The sequence below is a fragment of the Oncorhynchus mykiss genome, chromosome 2 (genome assembly GCF_013265735.2).
Source record: "Oncorhynchus mykiss isolate Arlee chromosome 2, USDA_OmykA_1.1, whole genome shotgun sequence".
NCBI classification, from domain to species: domain Eukaryota; kingdom Metazoa; phylum Chordata; class Actinopteri; order Salmoniformes; family Salmonidae; genus Oncorhynchus; species Oncorhynchus mykiss.
In genome coordinates, this window is record NC_048566.1 from 77,729,856 (window position 1) to 77,751,090 (window position 21,235).

Genomic DNA, 21,235 nt, shown 5'->3' on the forward strand with positions numbered 1-21,235 from the left:
CCCCACTAGCTTTGCTATCTCATGAAACTGGGAAATGTTGGTAGAGAGGATTCATTTGAATGAAGGAGCATGATTGGCTTATGTCTGCTTGCATTACACAGGGACAGTACTTACAGAGCTGTTTTGGATGCCTTAACCACTGGCAGCAGCCTCATAAGAGCCTCATCTGATCCACTATATTGCTTCAAGTCAAATACACCCAGCTCCTCTGCTGAAGTCAGCAACACAAAGGCCAGAGCTGACCAATGTGCAGGTGAGAGTTTGGCTCCTGAGACATTTCCTGAGCTCAGGTAGCTCTGAATCTCCTGCACTAGGGTTGGGTCATTCATCTCATTTAGACAGTGAAACAGATTGATGCACTTCTCTGAAGAGGCATTCTCTTGGATCTTCTCCTTGATGTAATCAATTGTTTTCTTGTTGACCTCAACTGTTTCCGTGTCAATCTTTGAGCGACCTCCTGTCCATTTCAGTAGGCCTCGAAAGATAGTCTGATTTGATGGCAGCGAGAGGCCAAGAAGGAAGCGGAGGAAAAGATCCAGGTGGCCATTCTCACTCTGTAGTGCCTTATCCACTGCATTCTGATAGAAGTGAATAGCAGGCATTATTTTGACTCGCCTCTTCAGATTCTTGGGGATGGACTGCTGATTGTTTTTTGTTGTGTTGAAGTCATCGTTGAAAGTAAGAAACCTATAAAAAGCAGCAAGACATTCCTGGATGCTCAGATGCACAAAGCAATAAACCTTCCCTTGATGCAGCCCAAACTCCTCCCTGAAGACCTCAGTGCACACTCCAGAGTACACAGATGCCTCTCTGACATCAATGCCACACTCTGTCAGGTCCTCTTCATAGAAGATCAGGTTGCCTGTTTCCAGCTGCTCATATGCCAGTTTTCCCAGTGACAGAATTATCTCTTTATCCCAGTGGGGATCAATGACATTGTCGCCATGATATTTCAGATTCTTCTGTTTTATCTGGAACATTATGAAGTGCATGTACATTTTTGACAGAGTTTTGGGGATCTCTCCACTCTCTGCTCCAGCCAACAATCTTTGTAGAACAGTGGCTGAAATCCAACAGAACACTGGTATGTGGCACATGATGTGGAGGCTCCTTGATGACTTCAAGTGTGTGATGATTTTGTTGGCCAGGGTCACATCGCTGATTCTTTTCCTGAAGTACTCCTCCTTCTGTGGGTCATTGAACCCTCGTACCTCTGTCACCTGGTCCACATACTCAGGAGGGATCTGATTGGCTGCCGCTGGTCGGGAGGTTATCCAGAGGAGAGCAGATGGAAGCAGATTCCCCTTGATGAGGTTTGTTAGAAGCACGTCCACTGAGGTTGACTCTGTGACATCAAAACAGCTCTCATTGTTCTGGAAGTCGAGAGGGAGTCGACACTCATCCAAACCATCCAAGACAAACAAAGCATTGTACTTGTCAGAGATAGACATTCCTGATTCTTTTGTCTCCATGAAAAAATGATTGAGGAGGTCCATCAAACTGTGTTTTTCTACCTTCATCAAATTCAGCTCCCGGAAAGTAAGAGGAAACATGAAGTGGGTGTCCTGATTTGCTTTTCCTTCAGCCCAGTCCAGAATGAACTTTTGCACAGAGATCGTTTTTCCAATGCCAGCGACTCCCTTTGTCAGCACAGTTCTGATAGGTTTGTCTTGTCCAGGTAAGGGTTTGAAGATGTCGTTGCATTTGATTGGCATCTCTTGCTCTACTGGTCTCCTGGATGCTGTCTCAATCCGTCTCACCTCATGTTCTTTGTTGACTTCTCCACTTCCGCCCTCTGTGATGTAGAGCTCTGTGTAGATCTTATTTAGGATTGTAGGTTTCCCCTGCTTAGCAATTCCTTCAAAGACACGCTCACACTTTTTTCTCAGGTTGGATTTGAGCTTATGTTGGCACCTATCATGACGCTCGTCTGAATGGAAATGCAAGGATGTTTAAGATATCATTAAATCACATACTATTTGTAAATAATGATTGATATGAAAAACATATAGGACTGTGATCAACAATTGAGTGTTTGGCAGAGCTCTTACATTTCTCAAGTGTATCAGCAAGTTCCTTCTGGTTCATGTTCCTCAGGATGTGCAGTGTGATATTAAGAGTCTCCGATCTGGCACTGCTCTCCTGATGTTCAGCATCCACCACTTCCTGATCTTCCTCCTGACTGTCAAAGCTTTCTGGGTAATCTGGAGTCAGAAGCCTCTTCCACCTCTTCAGCTCACTTTTCACAAAACTGATGATATGTTGCTCAAGCAACTGGAATTAAAGGAATAAAGTTAAAACCTTGAATAAGGTGCAATCTGCAATATGTCTAGATGTTCAATGGTAATATCAATTTCAGTATACCTTGAATATGGAGGAGAGGTCTGTTAGCTGACTCTGGGTAGACTGTTCATTCAGGGTCTCTGACTTTGATATTTCCTGTTGGTCTCTGTGGACATAATGTGAGATAGGCGGTGAATAGATGAATAGGTGGGGTTCCACAATTGATTTTTTTTTTTTAATTTATAGGATTTTTATTGTTGGACATAGAAGATTGTAAAAACACCAGCAAATCAGCTCCAAGTGATTTTAATTCCCATGCATAATAGGGATATACAGTGCCTTGCGGAAGTATTCGGCCCCCTTGAACTTTGCAACCTTTTGCCACATTTCAGGCTTCAAACATAAAGATTTAAAACTGTATTTTTTTGTGAAGAATCAACAACAAGTGGGCCACAATCATGAAGTGGAACGACATTTATTGGATATTTCAAACTTTTTTAACAAATCAAAAACTGAAAAATTGGGTGTGCAAAATTATTCAGCCCCTTTACTTCCAGTGCAGCCAACTCTCTCCAGAAGTTCAGTGAGGATCTCTGAATGATCCAATGTTGACCTAAATGACTAATGATGATAAATACAATCCACTTGTGTGTAATCAAGTCTCTGTATAAATGCACCTGCACTGTGATAGTCTCAGAGGTCCGTTAAAAGCGCAGAGAGCATCATGAAGAACAAGGAACACACCAGGCAGGTCCGAGATACTGTTGTGAAGAAGTTTAAAGACGGATTTGGATACAAAAAGATTTCCCAAGCTTTAAACATCCCAAGGAGCACTGTGCAAGTGATAATATTGAAATGGGAGTATCAAACCACTGCAAATCTACCAAGACCTGGCCGTCCCTCTAAACTTTCAGCTCATACAAGGAGAAGACTGATCAGAGATGCAGCCAAGAGGCCCGTGATCACTCTGGATGAACTGCAGAGATCTACAGCTGAGGTGGGAGACTCTGTCCATAGGACAACAATCAGTCGTATATTGCACAAATCTGGCCTTTATGGAAGAGTGGCAAGAAGAAAGCCATTTCTTAAAGATATCCATAAAAAGTGTTGTTTAAAGTTTGCCACAAGCCACCTGGGAGACACACCAAACATGTGGAAGAAGGTGCTCTGGTCAGATGAAACCAAAATTGAACTTTTTGGCAACAATGCAAAACGTTATGTTTGGCGTAAAAACAACACAGCTGAACACACCATCCCCACTGTCAAACATGGTGGTGGCAGCATCATGGTTTGGGCCTGCTTTTCTTCAGCAGGGACAGGGAAGATGGTTAAAATTGATGGGAAGATGGATGGAGCGAAATACAGGACCATTCTGGAAGAAAACCTGATGGAGTCTGCAAAAGACCTGAGACTGGGACAGAGATTTGTCTTCCAGCAAGACAATGATCCAAAACATAAAGCAAAATCTACAATGGAATGGTTCAAAAATAAACATATCCAGGTGTTAGAATGGCCAAGTCAAAGTCCAGACTTGAATCCAATCGAGAATCTGTGGAAAGAACTGAAAACTGCTGTTCACAAATGCTCTCCATCCAACCTCACTGAGCTCGAGCTGTTTTGCAAGGAGGAATGGGAAAAAATGTCAGTCTCTCGATGTGCAAAACTGATAGAGACATACCCCAAGCGACTTACAGCTGTAATCGCAGCAAAAGGTGGCGCTACAAAGTATTAACTTAAGGGGGCTGAATAATTTTGCACGCCCAATTTTTCAGTTTTTGATTTGTTAAAAAAGTTTGAAATATCCAATAAATGTCATTCCACTTCATGATTGTGTCCCACTTGTTGTTGATTCTTCACAAAAAAATACAGTTTTATATCTTTACGTTTGAAGCCTGAAATGTGGCAAAAGGTCGCAAAGTTCATGGGGGCCGAATACTTTCGCAAGGCACTGTATGTGATCGTATACAAATGTTAGCAAGGTATACACATTTTATATCGGTTTGGGCTTCTTGCTGTCAATTTGCAGTGTACAAATGATTTGTAATCATCTTTTGGCCTCCTGACCATTCGCTCAAGAAAAAAAGAAAAAAAGGCCCTGTGGCTGATAGTTCAGGATCCCTGGTCTAAAATGTTTACATTACAATGCAAAAATACTAATATATTGAAGAGTGTAATGAGCTTAAAAAGCAAAAAAGTGCATGTTAATGAGAAAAAGAGAGAGAGAAATAAGTTAATATTTTAGTATAGCTAGAACGCTCTAACCTGTCTCCTTCTCTGAAGTTGATTGGCTGTCCCATGGACCCATCACCCTTCATAGACACACAGCTGGGCATAGGCGAGTATGGTTTCTCCTGCTGGACCCTGTCAAAATGCACGTTGCTATTTTCTAATCATGTTGAGAACTACAGGGAAAAAACAGACACCACTAGTTTCTTTACCTTTGTTCTGTAGAGAGGACATCCTCTCTGAAGTTGATTGGCTGTCCCATGGACCCATCACTCTTCATAGACACACAGCTGGAGGAGAAAGTTTGAAATTTGAATTAGTACGTAAAGCAGTTCATTTATCGTTGTGCGACACGTTTGTAATATAATATAGACAAGGGAACTCCACTGCAATCAGGGAAGTTCCCCACTCCAAAAGGATATTTTGTCAACATAGCTATGGATTTTAGACATGATAGAGCGAAAAGAAAATAGATACTGCCTGGTGATAATTGACAGGTTTACCAGGTGGGTGGAACCATCCAACTGCATTGCGCGAACAGTAGCAAAATTATACTCAGGTTTGGAATACCTGAGGTTTGTCTGCAGACAATGGGACCCATCTCATAGGAGATGTGGTTAACCAAATGGCCAAAATGATGGGTGTTGACTGACCAGAAGTTTGTGTCCATCTATCAACCGCGGAGTAACGAGAGTTACTGAGGGCTAAGAAGAACATGAAATGCTCCCTTGTCAAACTATGCAATTCCACAGGAATGACATGGGTAGAGGGATTACCTCGTCTCATGAAAATGTGCAGCAGCTTAACAAAGGTATAGGGTGTACACCTTATGAAATGTTAACAAGACAACCAATGAACACCCCAGGGGTGAGACATATGACTGACCGATAGATAATGTGTGACCATCTTGAGTACATGAATAAACTAACTTCTGTTGTAAGTCTTCTTCACTCTCACACTAGGAAAGCAGCAGAACCAATCCCAGGTGAAGACCCTGACGAGCTACCCATAAACGCTGGAGAATGGGTGAAACTCAGGGTCCAAAAGCGAAAATGGAACCAACCATGATAGATGGGTCTGTTCCAGGTAACCATGATAACACCAACAGCCCTGCGGGTAGAGGAGAGGTCCGGCTGGCATCATATCTCCCAGAGTGGGAGCCATGGATGAGCAACTGGAGGGAGGGAGAAGAGGGCCCCGAGAACATCTGAAGGATGAAAAAGGTTCGAGCCAAAGGACAGGGGCAGAGGGCCCAGACAAAAGGCCAGAAGAACCAACAGAGGGTTCAGCTACAGAACCTGAAGAGTCATCAAATGTCGAGGAAACCCTCATACACACACTATGGTTTTGAAACAAGAAAATCGCAACCATGGAAAAACACATGCAGGGTATTTGTTGCTCTCCAAATCTACCCGTTGTTCCGTTTGTGGACGGGGATGTGGAGAATAAGAAATGGTGAAAACAGTGACATTCAGTGGGGAGAACAAGTATTTGATACACTGCTGATTTTGCAGGTTTTCCCACTTACAAAGCATGTAGAGGTCTGTAATTTTTATCATAGGTACACTTCAACTGTGAGAGACAGAATCTAAAACAAAAATGCAGAAAATCACATTGTATGATTTTTAAGTAATTCATTTGCATTTTATTGCATGACAAAAGTATTTGATCACCTACCAACCAGTAAGAATTCCGGCTCTCACAGACCTGTTCGTTTTTCTTTAAGAAGCCCTCCTGTTCTCCACTCATTACCTGTATTAACTGCACCTGTTTGAACTCGTTACCTGTATAAAAGACACCTGTCCACACGCTCAATCAAACAGACTCCAACCTCTCCACAATGGCCAAGACCAGAGAGCTGTGTAAGGACATCAAGGCGAACATTGGGATGGGCTACAGGACAATAGGCAAGCAGCTTGGTGAGAAGGCAACAACTGTTGGCGCAATTATTAGAAAATGGAAGAAGTTCAAGATGACGGTCAATCACCCTCGGTCTGGGGCTCCATGCAAGATCTCACCTCGTGGGGCATCAATGATCACGAGGAAGGTGAGGGATCAGCTCAGAACTACACGGTCAATGACCTGAAGAGAGCAGGGACCACAGTCTCAAAGAAAACCATTAGTAACACACTACGCCATCATGGATTAAAATCCTGCAGCGCACGCAAGGTCCCCCTGCTCAAGCCAGCGCATGTCCGGGCCCGTCTGAAGTTTGCCATTGACCATCTGGATGATCCAGAGGAGGAATGGGAGAAGGTCATGTGGTCTGATGAGACAAAAATAGAGCTTTTTGGTCTAAACTCCAGGAGGAAGAAGAAGGATGAGTACAACCCCAAAAACACCATGAAGCATGGAGGTGGAATGGAGGTGGAAACATCATTCTTTGGGGATACTTTTCTGCAAAGGGGACAGTACGACTGCATCGTATTGAGGGGAGGATGGATGGGGCCATGTATCGCGAGATCTTGGCCAACAACCTCCTTCCCTCAGTAACAGCATTGAAGATGGGTCGTGGCTGGGTCATGACAACGACCCGAAACATACAGCTAGAGCAACTAAGGAGTAGCTCCGTGAGAAGCATCTCAAGGGCCTGCCGGGTGGCGCAGTGGTCTAGAGCACTGCACTGCAGCACTAGCTGTGCCACCAGAGACCCCGGGTTCGCTCCCAGGCTCTGTCGCAGCCGGCCGCGACCGGGAGGTCCGTGAGGAGAAGCACAATTGGCACCAGCACAGTGCACGCTAACCAAGGTCGCCAGGTACTCCGTACGGGAGTTGTAGCGATGAGACAAGATAGTAACCACTAACAATTGGATACCACGAAATTGTGGAGAAAAAAGGGGCTAAAATAAAATAAAAAATATATTAAAAGAATTAAAAATAATTATGTCAAGATCCTGGAATGGCCTGGTCTCCAGACCTGAACCCAATAGAAAATCTTTGGAGGGAGCTGAAAGTCCGTGTTGCCCAGCGACAGCCCCTGAAACCTGGAGGAGTGGGCCAAAATCCCTGCTGCAGTGTGTGCAAACCTGGTCAAGAACTACAGGAAACGTATGATCTCTGTAATTGCAAACAAAGGTTTCTGTACCAAATATTAAGTTCTGCTTTTCATGCAATAAAATGCAAATTAATTACTAAAAATCATACAATGTGATTTTCTGGATTTTTGTTTTAGATTCTGTCTCTCACAGTTGAAGTGTATCCATGATAAAAATCACAGTAGGAAAACCTGTCAAATCGGCAGTGTATCAAATTCAGTGGGGCAAATAAGTATTTAGTCAGCCACCAATTGTGCAAGTTCTCCCACTTAAAAAGATGAGGCCTGTAACTTGCACAATTGGTGGCTGACTAAATACTTTTTTGCCCCACTGTACTTGTTCTCCCCACTGTACATAGGATTACAGAAGATGGGGAACACATCTGGCACATGGGTAATGATTTTCCAGAAACACACCTCCACAGCCTCTCTGTGGGAAACCCAGGCTGTACCAATTGGAAAGAATGATTTTGGATGTAGATTCCCCCATTTTATGAAAAGGAACAATACTAGGGCTCGACAAAGAAAAAGCAATTATACTATTCTGATGTTGGTCAAAGGGGGAAGGAAGTAGCATGGGAAGTTGTAGTAATGAGTAAATGGATTAACAATTTGACAAACTTCGTGCAGGTCCTTCCTAATTTGATAAAACAGGGTTTTACTCAGCTGTCACTAAATGTGCAGAATTTGAAGGCAGTAGTGACCAGAGATGAAATGGCACATACTGGCTAAAGACAGAGGGGCCTACAGGTCCCTTGGAATAAACGATGAGGATGTTGCTTCCTGACTCCTCTGACAACATGACAGCTATTATTGATGACCTGGCTAGATTAGGAGGTACTCTGGGAAAAGCTGACAACACCATCTTTAACCAAATTGGACACTGGTTTAATGGTGTATTTGGAAACGTGATGGGTAAGGTAATGATGTCCAGGTCTGCCATGATTGTTCCACTCCTGGTAGGACTACTTTTCATTTTGACTTATGTATAATAAAGTGCTTGGCTAGAAAGACTGTTGAACATTTGGGGATTATGGGACACATGTATGTTGGGGTGGTCACAAGAAGGGAGCAAACTTACCTAATGTGGTAGAGGGAAGATATGAGAGATACTAGAGCTTGTCATGAATATATGGGTCAACTGAGAGAAGAGTATAGTGATAGTTTCTCCTATGATAAAGGGGATTTTAGTGTGTTAGACTTACAGCAACAGGTGACAGGTGTAAACCTTTCCAGGATAGAGGAAGGCATGGGAGCACTTTTTGAAGGAATGTGAGTATGCAGTGATAAGGAGTATCTCACTTTACCTCCTGGATGGGGGGGGGGGGGGGGGGGGGGGGGTGTTGTTATTTGAGGAGAACAGAAATGTTCATGTTAAAGAATGCTGGTCACCAATCTTTTCAATGAAATAGGTACAATCAACTCTGGGGTACCAAGCGTGCCAAACGACTCATCCCAGACTATCAGGAAGCCTATGGTCATGTCCTACACCCGGGTGAGATTTATGGTATGTCAATCACACTCCTGAGATGTGGCTGTCCTAAGAAAGTGGGTAAACAATTGAACCTATTATTTACAGGCCCATATGAATTTAACAAACCAAGGATATAGCCAACTCTCATTAGATGTCTGAAATCTGAAAGCAGTAGTCAGCCGCCATGAGTTGGCTTTAGATGATCTTTTTGGCGAAGGAAGGAGGACAGTGTAACGTACTAGGTATTATTGATCCTGAAAATTGTGTTATGCTCCTCCCTGACACCTCTGAGAATATGACTGAAATTAGTGATAAGATTGCTGATCTTAGTAAAACTCTCAAAATCTGAAAAATCTATTTTTGACAAAATTGGTGACTGGTTTAATGCTAAATTTGGAAATGTGATAGGTTGACTCTGTTTTCATTGTTTATTCCTATACTGGTGGGAGGTTTGGTGATTTTGGTTACTGTTTATATTTGTAAGAAAATGACTAACTGCTCCTTAACATGCTGGAATGATGGTGTTGGTGGAATCTGATACAAATAGTACAGAAGGTGATACTGGTGCATTTCTAATTTCTCTTAATCCCATTGTTTATTTAACTCTGTGGTTCTTCCCAGGACACAAGAGGAATGGGAGTATAGCCAGATTCACCCACCCCCACCAGCATTCCAGGAACCTCAGGAGTCGTTTCACCCTTTAGAAAGCCATCCCTGGGATCAAATGGATCTGGGGGATTTGCCTAATCTATTTTATTTAAGAGGAGTATATTATGATTGAAGCTGTGACACTAATTAGTCTCAAAGGGGGACATGTCAGGATTCACCTATGGGTCATGATTTGGGGCTGTACAAATGTTTGATGTATTAGAATAATTGATTATGCGTATGTTATATTAATAGAAGGGGAGGGGTTATAAGACCCCTCCCTCCTTACATTTATAGGGTCCTAGACTACAGATGATATATACAGTGGGGCAAAAAAGTATTTAGTCAGCCACCAATTGTGCAAGTTCTCCCACTTAAAAAGATGAGAGAGGCCTGTAATTTTCATCATAGGTACACTTCAACTATGACAGACAAAATGAGAAAAAAAAATCCAGAAAATCACATTGTAGGATTTTTTATGAATTTATTTGCAAATTATGGTGGAAAATAAGTATTTGGTCAATAACAAAAGTTTATCTCAATACTTTGTTATATACCCTTTGTTGGCAATGACAGAGGTCAAACGTTTTCTGTAAGTCTTCACACACTGTTGCTGGTATTTTGGCCCATTCCTCCATGCAGATCTCCTCTAGAGCAGTGATGTTTTGGGGCTGTTGCTGGGCAACACGGACTTTCAACTCCCTCCAAAGATTTTCTATGGGGTTGAGATCTGGAGACTGGCTAGGCCACTCCAGGACCTTGAAATGCTTCTTACGAAGCCACTCCTTCGTTGCCCGGGCGGTGTGTTTGGGATCATTGTCATGCTGAAAGACCTAGCCACGTTTCATCTTCAATGCCATTGCTGATGGAAGGAGGTTTTCACTCAAATCTCACGATACATGGCCCCATTCATTCTTTCCTTTACACGGATCAGTCGTCCTGGTCCTTTTGCAGAAAAACAGCCCCAAAGCATGATGTTTCCACCCCCATGCTTCACAGTAGGTATGGTGTTCTTTGGATGCAACTCAGCATTCTTTGTCCTCTAAACACGACGAGTTTAGTTTTTACCAAAAGTTATATTTTGGTTTCATATGACCATATGAGATTCTCCCAATCTTCTTCTGGATCATCCAAATGCTCTCTAGCAAACTTCAGATGGGCCTGGACATGTACTGGCTTAAGCAGGGGGACACGTCTGGCACTGCAGGATTTGCGTCCCTGGCGGCGTAGTGTGTTACTGATGGTAGGCTTTGTTACTTTGGTCCCAGTTCTCTGCAGGTCATTCACTAGGTCCCCCCGTGTGGTTCTGGGATTTTTGCTCACCGTTCTTGTGATCATTTTGACCCCACGGGGTGAGATCTTGCGTGGAGCCCCAGATCAAGGGAGATTAGCAGTGGTCTTGTATGTCTTCCATTTCCCAATAATTGCTCCCACAGTTGATTTCTTCAAACCAAGCTGCTTACCTATTGCAGATTCAGTCTTCCCAGCCTGGTGCAGGTCTACAATTTTGTTTCTGGTGTCCTTTGACAGCTCTTTGGTCTTGGCCATAGTGGAGTTTGGAGTGTGACTGTTTGAGGTTGTGGAGAGGTGTCTTTTATACTAATAAGTTCAAACAGGTGCCATTAATACAGGTAACGAGTGGAGGACTTCTTCTTAAAGAAGAAGTTACAGGTCTGTGAGAGCCAGAGATCTTGCTTGTTTGTAGGTGACCAAATACTTATTTTCCCCCATAATTTGCAAATAAATTCATTAAAAATCCTACAATGTGATTTTCTGGATTTTTTTTTTTCTATCATCTTTTTAAGTGGGAGAACTTGCACAATTGGTGGCTGACTAAATACTTTCCATACACACATTATATAGTTTTAGAATTGTTCCACAGTTGTTTGCTCTTTCTCGCTCTTATAATGTGTGACTGAGACAGAACTCTGCAGGGGAGTGTGGAAGACTACTCAGACATTCCACAATAAATCCACTTTGGGGAGGGGATCTGCCTAGCTTTTAGATAAACACTGAAATTCTATGGAATTAACAAAGCCTACCTGAGACCAAATCCATGTGCACCTGGCAACCTTGGCTAGCGCGCACTGCGCCCGGCCAGTCACAGGAGTCGCTGGTGCGCGATGAGACAAGGAGATCCCTACCGACCAATCCCTCCCTAACCCGGACGACGCTAGGCCAATTGTGCGTCGCCCCACGGACCTCCCGGTCGCGGCCGGCTGCGACAGAGCCTGGGCGCGAACCCAGGGACTCTGATGGCACAGCTGGCGCTGCACTTAACCACTGCGCCACCCGGGAGGCCATTAATAAAGATTTTTGAATGATTTAATTAAAGATACTGTCATAATGCTAATTTCACCAATGAACCAATGATTGACAAAGAAGGACGTAAGGAACAAACCCTAACAGTAACGACCCCAACACTGAGTAAATAATTGAAAGTAGCGAGAGAAAATGATCAATGTAGTCGAATCGCACTCCACCCCCAGCCCCCAAAAAGTAATAAATAGACACCACTGGTTGCTTTACCTTTGTTCTGTAGAGACGGTATCCTCTCTGAAGTTGATTGGCTGTCCCATGGACCCATCACTCTTCATGGACACACAACTGGGCACAGGTGAGTCTGGTCTCTCCTGACAGACCCTGTAAAAATGCAAATTGCCATTTTAAAATTATTTGGAATATAACAGCCTATTGCACCAGTCTGTTTGAGTTATCATTACACTCCTTGCAACGCCAAATGTTTGGCATGAAATGGAATGTTAGCTAAACAGGTTTTGGATTTCAGGCTACCGTTATACAATATCATAGAAATATTTTATCTAGATCATAAATAAAGAGGGAAGACAAGGGTAAAATGTTGTTTAAGCCACATCAACCAAATCCCTGTGAGTGAAACAGGAAATACAAAGAAAAAGTGACTACTAGTTGGCACCTTTGAGCAGTTGAGAGGGCAGCCTCTTTCACGTTGATTGGGTGTCCCATGGAACCATCACTCTTCATAGACACACAGCCAGGTACAGGAGACCCTGGTCTCTCCTGACGTAGTGGGCTGCTGAACACAATGTGGACTGACATTGAATCCCTAGCCATTTCTTCTTACAATGAATAGTGTAATGTGTTTTTGTAATATTGGTAATTAAGTTAACATTATTCATGGGTATTCCTCCTTCACACAAAAACACATACAGAGGGAAAGAGAGGGGTGAGAACACAATATCTCTCCTCTTACCTCCTAGCATCTGTTTGAATGCTGGGTTCAGGGAGACTCATTTTAGAGTCAGTGGCCCCCTCCTCAGGGGCAGACCAGGGGAATCCAGGATTAGAACTTGACCCAGTGAAGCAGAGCTGAGAACACACAATCACCATATACTGTACTGATGCTGACACACCCTGATACTTTGGTGAAACAAACAACCAGGGGTGGAAAAAGTACTCAATTGTCATACTTAAGTAAAAGTAATGATTCCTTAATAGAAAATGACTAAAGTAAAAGTAAAAAAGTTAACCAGTAAAATACTACTTGAGTAAAAGTATTTGTATATTTTATATTTTAAATATACTTAAGTATCAAAAGTAAATGTAATTGCAGAAATATACTTAAGTATCAAACGTACAAGTATAAATAATTTAAAATTCCTTATATTAAAAACAAACCAGATGGCACAAATGTCTGGATAGCCAGGGGTACACCATAATTTAGAAACAATAATTAGGTCTAATAGCGGTTGGCATCCAATAAATGTTGCATTACCGACCGCCACCTTCTAGACTGGAGTACAACTCCCTAACACTTTGCCTGAAAAAAAATAAAAAAATACCATCTCACACAACTCACAAAAAATAAATTTATAAAATAAAAAAAGAACACCACACTACTCCACTATTTAAATATATTTAGTCCTACCTCAGGTCAACAACCTGAAAGGATGGGACACCATCACTTAACACACCCTGTAACTATTCTGATGTCAAGTCTCACACCAAAAACACTGCAGCTGCTACCACAACCTCAAGTTTCTGTGATTTACGTTCCATCCCTGCAGTACAGTTGATAACCATTCCTAAAAATTCAATCTCACTGAAACATCACTTGTTGGCCTATCCCTCTGTACTGGTACAGATCTCCTACGCACACCACTCCTCTCAGGATCTGTCCCCCTTGACCCATTTCCTCTACTTTCTTCACTGCCTCAACATATAACAACTTCTGCACCACTCTAACCCTGGAAACCTCAACATGCCTCGGACCTCGCCTGCATATTTTCCGAATTTTCTGTAGAATTGCATTATGGGCCCTAAAAATCACGAAAATAGTGTCCACTGCATGTATATTTTGTGTTTTGGCCAATTTAGTACGACATCCGGGAACTTTTGGCATACTAACAATATCCATAATATGACCAATAAGCATACTATATACTCAATTCAAGTCACAATTAGTACGTTAGTTTGAGTATTCGGACGCGATTAAAATGTATTGGGCTGTAAACTAAGATTTACCAGTTAAATAGGCTACATTTTAAAACCATTGTAGCCTACCTGTGTTCATGTCGATCGCAGGCAGACAGGCTACGGCTGGGAAACTCGAAGAACTCCGATTTCAAGAGAGAATACTGTTATGTAGACGAACAAGACTAGCAAAATTCTTTATAAACTTCTCAGATGTGCTAGCTACAACTATCCTCAGTTCATGAGCTAGAACATAACGTTAACTGTTTAGCGCAGGCAGGTATGGTGGCTCCCATATGACAAATACATTGAAAATTATTTAAATAATTTAGAAGGGCTACATAGCGAACATAAATAAAATTGTTTTATGGATTTTCATGACAAATAAATTGCCATACACTACCGCAGTTTAGTGAATTGACGCTCTTTACACATTCAACTTTAGATTTTTATTCGGTACATGAAAACTTAAGCGAAAAATTACATTGTGTGCACTGTCATCACTGTTATGTTTGATCCTTATATAATGACAAACGGGGGCATAGGTTTAACTACTTTTAATGAACATATACTTCAGCTAGAAAACTCAACGTTAAGCCATGCAAGGCGTTCTTTAACCATCCGCATAGTCTGCTGGGTAACGTAGTCTAAATGTTATTAACACAACACAATCAAGCCCTGATTTTTATCCACGACAAGTCATTATGGTGGAAACACCTGCAACAAGTCAGTTTGGTAGGATTTTAGAATATATATTACATCTGTAGCCAATTGGATGGAAACCTAGCTATAGAGGCACTTTTTAGTCACAATTTCAGTAACATTCGGTTTCGTTATCATTACAGCTGGTGAGTTTTATTAGCTGCTATCTAACACCACGAATTACATTGACAATAGCCCTTCTGTCTGTGTTATAATAAACAATCACAATCCACTTACTTTAATCAGTCCACTCAAATGTTTTGATCATGTTAATTTCCTCAAAATGGATCCTAGCATAGTTAAATAAGGTCCTGACTCTGGAGGAGGTGGAGCTGAAGTCAAGAGTTTAGGATTGGATATCTAGCTATGGTGTGATCGTGTAGGTCATGTGCAATGTTAGATGAATTATTGTAGATATAATTTCAGGGCATTTAAAACTATATTCACTGAACTCATATTGCATATACAGCGGTGGATTATTTCTACATTGGTCTGCTTCAGTTGAAGCTCCTGTCCTGCCAGTCCTCTGCTTTATTTTAGAACCAATGATGAAAATAAACCCTGGATTGCTGATGCTATGTATTGGCCATCGAGAGTTCTACAATATTTAAATAAAAAATGTTGAGGACAAAATTAAGTATTGTTACGTTGAAGTAGGGACAGTAACATTAGTAACCTAAAAAAATGTTTCAATATTTTTCATTTTTGGCCTACAAATCAAAAGGTATTAATTAAGGTGTCTAATAGAATAAATGTGGCAAAAACGATTATAGACAAATGCATTTCTATAGCTTCAGAAATGTGTGCCAAGATGGAGGCATGGTGGCTTCAACACCATCAGTCATCTAGTCCAATATTATTCATTATGATCTGAGAGGCTAACCTGATTATATATCAGCACTCCTACTCAGATTCTTTGTGAATACAGGCCCTGGTCCAGGTATCAACTCAGTCTTGTCCTTCCACATAGCTCTAAACAGGCCACTGCCCACTCTCCTCTCACACATGTTACATTTATGAACTCAACTGGATGCATTTACCGATTCAAACTGTAATAGCAACTGTAATTTTTTATTGTCATCAATATACAATATTCACAAATTACATTCAAAGTAAAAATAAAAATACATTTTGGTAAAGAACATAGGTATTGCACATGATTCCACATTTACAGTTGGCAGAACAATTACATTTACAACATTTTAGGGAAAAATGTGTTCTCTCCATCATTACATTGCATTATATAATTATCTGGTTAAAATAAAAAAAAATTCAACATTGATATATGTCATAGTTTACTGATCCTTTTGTTCAGATTGTGTTGGAAGAAAGATACCGGGTCATCAGAATCAAAACCAGTCTCAAACTCAGGCTTTTTTCTGAGGGCTAGGACAGAGACCAGTATAGCCAAAATGGCAGTCAGGCCCCATATCTGATAGTGGCTGCCTGATTCAGGGTCCGGAAACTGGAAACTGTGGAGCAAGCCAGCAATTCCAGTCGCGCTGTAGGATGAGTGGTCTATCTCTCTAGTGAAGAACTCCAGAGGGACAGTGAACACAGCGCTGACCTCGGCTGGGTTTGGGCGAGGAGAGAATGAGGCCTCAATGAACCCCACCACTGGAGTCACCAACAGACCACTCTACAGAGTGAGAGGAGGGAGAGAGGAGAGAAGAGGGGTGAGGGGAATGAAGGGGAGAAGAGAAAATATGTGGAAGAGAGGGGAGAGGAGAAAGTATGAATATCTCTGACTAGAAGTATGACCTGTAATCTATTGGCAATATCTAATTCCAAAATATACTGTACTATACCAGGCAGGGTTCTCCAACTTCGGTCATGGAGTTACTTGGAGTGCAGGATTTTTATCCAGCCCAATTCAATAAAACACCTGATTCAGCTAATTATGCCATCAGCAGTTTATTTTTAATAGTCCTCCAGGACCAGAATCCTGCTACACCATGATAGTGGGGGTGTTGAGAAATCATCAGCATCTGCTTTGAAACGTTTTATCTTTGTTCATGTAAAAGCAACCTCTCCCCATGTGTACCTTGTTCATAATGGGGAAGAGTGTGCAGACCACATCCACCTGGTCAGGAGGAAGGCCTATCTCCTCCTCTGCCTCTCTCAGAGCCGTGTCCACGTCATCCCTGTCCCTCGGGTCCCTCTTCCCACCTGGGAAACACACCTCGCCTGCGTTGGTCCTCAGCTGCAGCACAGAGCGAGAGAGACAGAGTGAGTTCTACAGCATTCCATTTTGTTTTCTTGTGTAAAGGACATCACGCTGCTTGCTTAGCGAGTACCACTTCCTCTCGATTCGGCCCATACCTGGTGCAAACCCAGGACTTCTGCCTTGCTAGCACATGAGTGCCCTCCTGAAGCGGCAGGCCCCAATTTGGATGAGATAGACCACTCAGATCCACAGATGACGCAATCTCTATTGCACTCAACACGGCCCGTTCCCACCTGGACAAGAGGAACACCTATATGAGAATGCTGTTCATTGACTACAGCTCAGCGTTCAACACCATAGTACCCTCAAAGCTCATCACTAAGCTAAGGATCCTGGGACTGAACACCTCCCTCTGCAACTGGATCCTGGACTCCCTGATGGGCTGCCTCCAAGTGGTGAGAGTAGACAACGTATCCGCCATGCTGACCCTCAACACAGGGGCACTTCAGGGGTGCGTGCTTAGTCACCTTCTGTACTTCTTGTTCACGCACGACTCCAACACCATCATTAAGTTTGCAGACAACACGGTAGTAGGACTGATCACTGACGACGATGAGACAACCTATAGAGAGGAGGTGATTGTGGACTACAGCAAACGGAGAGGCGAGCACGCCTCCATTCACGTTGAGGGGGCTGTAGTGGAGTGGGTCGAAAGCTTCAATCTCCTCGGTGTCCACATCACTAAGGAACTATCATGGTCGACACACGCCAACAAAGTTGTGAAGAGGGCACGACAATGCCTCTACCACCTCAGGGGGCGGAAAATATGTCCTAAAAAAGTTCTACAGCTGCACCATTGAGAGCATCTTGACTGGCTGCATCACCACTTGGTATGGCAACTGCTTGGCATCTGACCGCAAGGCGCTACAGAGGGTAGTGTGTACGGCCCAGTACATCACTGGGGCTGAGCTCCCTGCCATCCAGGACCTCTATATCAGGCAGTGTCAGAGGAAGGCCCTAAAAAAAATTCTAACTTCAGCCACCCCAGTCATAGACAGTTCTCTTTGCTACCCTGAACAGCTTCTACCCCCAAGCCATAAGACTGCTAAATAGTTTGTCCAGGTAGCTATTCGGTTAACTAACTTTTTTTGACTCATCACTTGCTGCTGCTACTGTTTATTATCTGACACTTTATCCCTAGTTATATGTACATATCTACCTCAATTACCTTGTCCCCCTGCACATCGACTCGGTACTGGTACCCTGTATATTGCCAAGTTATCGTTACTCATTGTGTATTTATTACCCGTTTTACTTTTCTATTTTCATTTCTCTGCAAGGCTGGGAAAGGCCGTAAGTAAGCATTTCACTGCCAGTCTACACCTGTTTACGAAGCGTGGTAAATAACAAATATGGCAAATAACGTGTCAAATAACATTTGCTGTGATTCTTACCAGTCCGCACCACATGAAAAGCTAGCTAGCTATTCGCTAGGGCGAATGGGGACACTTCAAGCTGAGTTGTGATGGGCATTTCGAGTAATTTCGTTGAACCGGCTAATTTGGCTCGAAAAACAAATCTTCATTCAAAATGCTTAAAAATAAACCGAGATCCATGAAAATGTTGCTAATCTCTAATGTAAAGCCCAAAAGGTTGGCTGCCATTGTGTCAGATCTTGAAATGCACGTTCAAACATTTTTTTTTTACCTGGCCAAATTATTTGGATGGCCTGCAATGAATTTAAAAAAATAATCGTGAACTAGATTGACCCTCTCTCCCCACTATTTATTGTTTCTGCTGTAAGGATTCACATTCTTTGGAGAATACTTCTGTAATTTAGCAGCAGAAAAATGTTGTTTTGATCTCAAAAAGCAGTACCAGCAGTATGCGAATCAGGGAGCAAAATGAACGGCTCTCATCGATGCGATTCGTTTACCAGATCCGTTCAAAAAGAGCGACTCACCACAACTGAGTAGTATATTTCACACATCGTAACGTGCTATATTTGCACACCGTGCAGTGCACGTAACACTGTCATGCTTTACTTTTGAATTAATGGTTTCAATGTTCATAACACAATTTTGTATGTTCAATGGCAAAACTGTAGGCCTAAGAATCGATTACATAATAGTTAAGGTAAACTAGTTAAACTAAGGAGTAAGGGAGAGCCATATTACTGACCTCTTGGGAGCGTAGAGTCATCAGCATGTGGACTTCTCCGTCCCTCACAAACAGCGGTATCAACACCGAGGCTTTGGGCAAGACCGGCAAGTACGAGAATCTGCTTCCGACTTCATATTGTTTCAATATGGCAGCAGTCTTTTCTTTTAGGTCCATCCTGAAGGTCAATAATGTAGCCAGAGGCAAAGACCTCACAGTGAAACATACCAGTAACCTACCTTGTTTTTGTTATAAAATATAGCTTGAGTTTGTTATTGCTGTACAGGAGAAAAGCTTCAGAATGCTATAATCCTGCTGCCGACCTGTCACTACTATCCCAATATTAAATATTTTCTTCGGACAGGCACCTGCTGTGCAAAACGATCGTTGTTGCTACAATGCTTCCACTTGACATTAGGCTACAATGTTTGCATGCGGATTGCGGAAGCGAGTCCCTTCAGGATAAAGAAAATGTAGGGCACTCCATCTAGTGGGGAACCAGAGACCAACATCTTGGAAAATGATAACGCTCTATGTTTTGCACGGACATGTTGAACAGTTGTGCCTCAAATTAACATCTAAAATAACTGCCATGAAATTAATAATCTACCAACCCATTTTCAAGTCAATCCATAATTCAAAAAGGAACTCGCACAGCTGAGCTATCGTGTTGCAGGTGAAGGGTAACAAAGAGATAACATAAGAAAAAAGAAACCTGCATACTTACCTTGCTAGAGGCACGGTTTTTTATGAAGTTCATGCGCCGCGGGAAGTAGTTTGGGGAGGGGGTGCTGCGATCCGGCCAAAAAAAAGTACCTGTGTCTTTCTTGATCCTCTAATACAGGACGAGTAAAAGACCCAGTGCACTACATTTGTGATTTAAAAATTATTTTTTTTACTAAATGTATTTGCGTGTTCACTAGCATTTGTAACTTGAGTCTGATACAGTGCCTTGCAAAAGTATTCACCCCCTTGGAATTTGTCCTATTTTGTTGCATTACAACCTGTAATTTAAATTGATTTTTATTTGGATTTCATGTAACGGACATACACAAAATAGTCCAGATTGGTGAAGTGAAATGAAAAAAATAACTTGTTTCAAAGACATTAAAAACAGAAAAGCGTGTGTGCATATTTATTCACCCGCTTTGATATGAAGCCCCTAAATAAGATCTGGTGCAACCAATTACCTTCAGAAGTCACATAATCTCAGTATATATACACCTGTTCTGAAAGGCCCCAGAGTCTGCAACACCACTAAGCAAGGAGCTCGCCAAACAGGTCAGCGACAAAGTTGTGGACAAGTACAGATCAGGGTTGGGTTATAAAAAAATATCAGAAACTTTGAATATCCCACAGAGCACCTTTAAATCCATTATTAAAAAATGGAAAGAATATGACACCACAACTAACTTGCCAAGAGAAGGCGGCCCACCAAAACTCACAGACCAGGCAAGGAGGGCATTAATCAGAGAGGCAACAAAGAGACCGAAGATAACCCTGAAGGAGCTGCAAAACTCCACAGCGGAGGTTGGAATATCTGTCCATAGGACCACTTTAAGCTGTACACTCCACAGAGCTGGGCCTTTAAAATTATTTATTTGACCTTTATTTAACTAGGCAAGTCAGTTAAGAACAAATTCTTATTTTCAATGACAGCCTAGGAACAGAACAACATTTTTACCTTGTTAGCTCAGGGATTCGATCTTGCAACCTTTTTGTTACTAGTCCAACGACCTAACCACTTCCCACTTCATGGGAGTGGCCGGAAAAAAGCCATTGCTTAAAGGAAAAATATTCAAACCCATTTGGTGTTCGCCAAAATGCATGTGGGAGACCCCCCAAACATATGGAAGAAGGTACTCTGGTCAGATGAGACTCAAATTTAGCTTTTTGGCCATCAAGGAAAACTCTGTCTGGTGCAAACCCAACACCTCTCATCACCCCGAGAATATCATCCCCACAGTGAAGTATGTTAGTGGAAGCATCGTGCTGTGGGGATGTTTTTCATCGGCAGGGACTGGGAAACTGGTCAGAATTGGAGTAACGATGGATGGTGCTAAATACAGGGAAATTCTTATGGGAAACCT

At 42.3% G+C, this 21,235-nt stretch overlaps 2 protein-coding genes across 6 annotated transcripts in view; both read right to left on the bottom strand.

Moving 5' to 3' along the window:
* The window catches only part of LOC110496686 (NACHT, LRR and PYD domains-containing protein 3), a 29,332-nt gene extending 14,158 nt beyond the window's left edge, over window positions 1-15,174 (bottom strand). For 3 of the 5 annotated variants that reach the window (XM_021572717.2, XM_036956013.1, XM_021572740.2), the window contains exons 1-9: window positions 15,056-15,174; window positions 12,897-13,012; window positions 12,600-12,719; window positions 12,194-12,307; window positions 4,722-4,799; window positions 4,546-4,644; window positions 2,365-2,449; window positions 2,052-2,274; window positions 115-1,930 (exon numbers count right to left, since the gene is read on the bottom strand). In XM_021572717.2, coding sequence (XP_021428392.2) covers window positions 115-1,930; window positions 2,052-2,274; window positions 2,365-2,449; window positions 4,546-4,644; window positions 4,722-4,799; window positions 12,194-12,307; window positions 12,600-12,719; window positions 12,897-12,937 — 2,576 coding nt within the window. In that variant the 5' untranslated portion in view covers window positions 12,938-13,012; window positions 15,056-15,174. Of the gene's footprint in view, window positions 1-114; window positions 1,931-2,051; window positions 2,275-2,364; window positions 2,450-4,545; window positions 4,645-4,721; window positions 4,800-12,193; window positions 12,308-12,599; window positions 12,720-12,896; window positions 13,013-14,206; window positions 14,395-15,055 lie in introns of those variants that run through there. The other 2 variants (XM_021572732.2, XM_021572724.2) reach the window with 2 other exon arrangements.
* A 696-nt stretch (window positions 15,175-15,870) lies between these two features.
* On the bottom strand, window positions 15,871-19,574 carry nudt7 (nudix (nucleoside diphosphate linked moiety X)-type motif 7; the record flags this gene model as incomplete). Its single annotated transcript, NM_001165185.2, is given in 4 exon segments — window positions 15,871-16,457; window positions 16,863-17,021; window positions 19,167-19,497; window positions 19,554-19,574. Coding segments are annotated over 3 exon segments (666 nt in total). The 3' UTR covers window positions 15,871-16,106.
* Between the last annotated feature and the right edge of the window lie 1,661 nt (window positions 19,575-21,235).